This window comes from Leptodactylus fuscus, chromosome 5 (genome assembly GCF_031893055.1).
Source record: "Leptodactylus fuscus isolate aLepFus1 chromosome 5, aLepFus1.hap2, whole genome shotgun sequence".
NCBI lineage: Eukaryota > Metazoa > Chordata > Amphibia > Anura > Leptodactylidae > Leptodactylus > Leptodactylus fuscus.
The window spans coordinates 204,710,340-204,714,551 of record NC_134269.1 but is presented as its reverse complement, the minus strand read 5'-3'; the positions used below and the strand labels follow the sequence as shown (position 1 = coordinate 204,714,551).

General features: G+C 44.0%; 1 protein-coding gene across 2 annotated transcripts; it reads right to left on the bottom strand.

The window, feature by feature from the left end:
* Window positions 1-1,147: 1,147 nt before the first annotated feature.
* Window positions 1,148-4,212, bottom strand: UQCRQ (ubiquinol-cytochrome c reductase complex III subunit VII). 2 transcript variants are annotated; one of them, XM_075276445.1, is made up of 3 exons: window positions 4,134-4,212; window positions 3,072-3,238; window positions 1,148-1,369 (listed from the first exon to the last, which is right to left on the bottom strand). In XM_075276445.1, the coding sequence occupies exons 2-3, from the start codon at window positions 3,226-3,228 to the stop codon at window positions 1,275-1,277; spliced, it is 252 nt and encodes an 83-aa protein (XP_075132546.1). In that variant the 5' UTR covers window positions 3,229-3,238; window positions 4,134-4,212; the 3' UTR covers window positions 1,148-1,274. The 2 variants fall into 2 exon arrangements, with proteins under 2 accessions (XP_075132546.1, XP_075132547.1); XM_075276446.1 differs by lacking the exon at window positions 4,134-4,212 and adding an exon at window positions 4,059-4,082.

The following is a 4,212-nucleotide window of genomic DNA, read 5'->3' as shown; positions in this document are numbered from 1 at the left end:
CCCTAGAATACATATAAAAGTAGAGAATTTCGGTGACACACATACACATTAGGTATCCCTGTGTCTGACAGTGCCCGGTCTACTGTATATAGGGGATCTGCAGTGCTCCTGTTCCGTCGGGAAGGGGTTAATAGGAGCACTGCAGATCCCCTATATACAGCCAGGCTGAATTCCAAGTGGGGGAAGAAAAAACCCAGTCCTCAAGCTCAGGGAAGGGGCAGACAGACAACCAAAACACCCCCTCCCCTTCCCCAGCAACTACTGCACCCAAAAACTCCGGCCATTTTTATTTTTGAAATTTGAATTTTCCAGTAGCTGCTGCATTCCCCCCCTCGGCTTATACTCCAGTCAATAAGTTTTCCCAGTTTTTTTGTGGTAAAATTAGGGGGGTTGGCTTATACTCGAGTATATACGGTATATATATCCATATGTATGTTACAGTATTCCTTTATGCTTGGTGTGTGCGTACATATATGTATATAGCCATATGTATTAGTATTCCTTTATGCATGGTTTGTGTGTACATCCATATGTATGTTACAATATTCCTTTACGCTTGGTGTGTGTGTATATACTGTATGTGTATATATTCATACGTATAGCATTCCTTTATGCTTGGTATATATCCACCCTTCGCTAACAGGACTTCATAGATAAGAAAAAGTTGAGCTTCAAGGTCAGTGAGAAGCTGAGTCCAGGAAGAAATACAATTTTTGGTCTTTGATAAGGACACAAGAGTCAGATAAATGGTTACAGTAATACTGAAGGTCGGCCGTCTGGTTCTAGACTAAGGATTCCTATGTATGTAACAGTACAGGTGGCGTCCCTGCGCTCAGGAGATTAGAAATACTTACGCTGCCAAAGATTTGGTCAGGCAACGCTTTGTTTCCTTGTATGCAAGTCAGATTAAAAGATCCTCGATTTGGGGTGACTCTGCGCCTCAACTGTGTATTATTCTTCTACAAATAGATAGTATGGAATATATGTGTGTGATATATATATATATTTATACCATATATATATATATATATATATACACACACACACACACACACATATTTCCCTTTTACATTGGTGGGAACCTTGACAACTGAGCGGCCACTTTTACCTTCATTCGTGGAAAAAAAAAAATTCTAAAACCACAAAGCAGCGTAGAGAATTTTATTATGTGAAAAGTCAGGTTTGGCGCTGCAATAAATAATCCAGGTCACACAATGCAGCGGCGACAGAGTCTTAGAGGGTGAGGATGGAGGATATTCCCTGGGGTGGAGGCTTTACTGGTCATTTTCATACAGGGATGGGTCCTTCCTCTTCAGTCTCTCGTGTTCCTTGTTTCCCCAGTTGTAGACCAAATACGCCAAGACAAAGGCTGCGGAAGGAATGTGACCAGACATGAGATACAGAATACCAAGAGGATGAAATGGAGGGACTGATGACGGATTCTCTCATCTTATAGCCACGCAAAGCTCTGCCATATACTCCTATAACTGCGCTCTATCCTTATTCCCGTGACAATGGTGCTAGATCTCGCTGTTCTGTAAGTGACCTGGCAGAACTAAAGGGGTCAACCCAGTTTTATGAAACTTCTGTTTGCATTCAATGGCCGTGATGTGTTTTGTAACTAAATATTAAGGTCAGAAACCGACACAAAAATAATAATTAACAGTGAGAGAATTGTATGCCAATAATAGAAAACTAACGTGTCACGTCTGCCATCTCACCTCAGGGAAAGCGTCAGGAATCCTATAGTCAAGGCCAGAGAAGAGTCTGATATCTGGGTGGTCCTATATTAATTTCTGGGACTCTGAGGCTACAATCCTCCATAGAACACGGGCAGGTAATGTGTACGTACTGGGAGATGCGCTGCTCACTCGCCATACGATATTTGTAGCGGCAGCGTTGGTCACTACAGTAGGGTCCCATAGTGCTGTACAATGGGGCAGTAACATAAAGCCGCCGATACAAATCATACAATGACGGAGTCGTCCTGATATAGCAGATGGGCAGAGGTTGTGCGTGTCGGGTTCTTGCAGATCTAGTATTGATGACCTATCTTAAAGCGCACTGAAATAATTTATTATAGACTGGACAACGTCATTAAGATGGCAAATGTCACATGACCAGCAGCACCTAATGTCAGTTGGTACCGTCAAGCAGAAACCCAGTAGGGTCAGACTACTGCTGGATTCAGGGTGGAGGTCGTGGGGCCTTGTGGGTTGTAACATGACCCCATTACCTGTCATTACACTCACTGAGGGAGAATTTTTTTTTTTTTTAATTCCATCTACAGATGAGTGATAACGTGGCGCATATTGGCACAAGGCCCTTTCTTGCAACAAAGGTGCGACGTGCAAAAGTGGGCAGAGTAAAGTGGGTGAAGGGCGACTTGGCCCTACAGATTTATTATAACACACCGCATGGGTTTGTTTGTTTTTTGCCTTCCCCTAGATCAACACTGTAGGGGATTGTAGGGTTATAGGTTGGACTTGATGGACTGATGTCACGTTATACAGGAAATCTGCCCCAGCTACCATAGATTTCCATTCTGGCACATGGATATGCACAAGATTTATTGAGATATAATTCAGATGTGCCCTGCACCAATCGGGCCTATTATCAAGACTGGTGTAAGGAAACGCCGACCTTATATCAACCCCAAAGCGTGACGTTGATAAATATGCGCGGATTTTGTTTCTACTCTAGTCATCACCCCTAGAGTAGACGAATTGGATGATGTCCGAAGTAGAGAAGTCAGGCTGTAGGTCTATGGCTGAATACACTGGAGCTAGGAACTGAAGAATTAATAACTAAAATCACAATTAAATATTTTACCTCGATTACAATTAATGAATGATTATTTTAGGACCCCCCCCCTCTTTTTATAGACTATGCCCCCTATTTACGCACTTATATATTGGCAATCCTGACCAGACAGTGGACAGATAGCGACATATCCTTTAGTCAATGACAGTGACGGACAGGACAGCAAGAACGCAAAATAAGTGCGAGCAAGTTCAACTGAGACGACTCGGTTTATTTTGCAGTTGCTCCGCAGGAATATAGATACTTACGAGGAGCTACGGTGAGGACATTGGATGAAATCCTCCTCCACACGTTGGGCAGGCCTTTGGAGATGACATTGGCAAAAGCTCTTTGTTCAAATGGAGATAAGGTGAAGGTGATGATATGCCGAACCTTGGCAAGGTCTCCAAAGTGTAGTCCGCCCATGATTTACTGGCTGAAAAACAGGAAATATCAATGTTTATTGTACAGAAAATAGAATTGGGTATACTTATTATTATCGTACGCCGCTTATGTGACCCCTCCTGACATCAGGCACATCCTCCGCTGCTACAGGAGATACAAAGACTGGCATCATTGCAAATACTGTAATAAATATGTCTTATGTCACAAGTCTGGTTATGTCATGGGTCGTCACGTCACCTACACTGGGCCAAATCATATCGCCCGTGCCACATTTACAATGAGCTCCTTTGACAAGTCACATGAATAGATCCCCGTGGTAATCTACCCTAGTATACCGCCATATATCATATTAAATGTAGTGCTTATTACTCCGCCATCACTATTGCTTGCTTAAAAGCACCAGTTATGAAGATTTTGGTTGCAATTGATATAAACTCAAAGGTTTGTGGCTTTTATCGACGCCATAGACTCAATAATAAATCTGCCCCTGGACAATGAGATTAGGTAGGAAGTCACCCCCCGACTGAGAACACCCAGGGGCAAGTTATTCATGAACTGACAGGAGGAGTAACAGAGGAACAGCACAATGCAGAGGATAGGTGAGATAGATGCAGTGATCACAATGGCTGCCCTGTGTTATGTTGGGGTCAGGCAGATGGAGACAACCTGCATAGGAGGGATAATACAAGTCACCCCTATTCACACACTACACCGTCCTATTATTGCCCCTTTCATTTAACTCCTTATCTGCCCGCCGGCTTGTCAAGAAAGGGCATCAGAGATGACACAGACGTCCATGTCTTTGTAATGTGCCTGACAGTATGGCGCCCGCAGTCACCTCAGCCCCGCACCTCACATTCCCAATACAACCCCACAGACCCCGCCGAGGAAACAGCGCCCGAACTGCGCCACAGCTCAGCCCTCACCTTGTCTCTCTGCGTCTCAATGCCAAGCTCAGGTCACCCAGCAACTTCCGGTGCTTGTTTCCTCTTCCGGGCCAAGGGG

Excerpts from the sequence above, each read along its gene's own strand:
- UQCRQ (XM_075276445.1), bottom strand. The coding sequence starts at position 3,228 with ATGGGCGGACTACACTTTGGAGACCTTGCCAAGGTTCGGCATATCATC. Across the intron at positions 1,370-3,071 it reads TGTCCTCACCGTAGCTCCTC|CCTTTGTCTTGGCGTATTTG; the intron begins GTAAGTATCTAT and ends TTCCTTCCGCAG.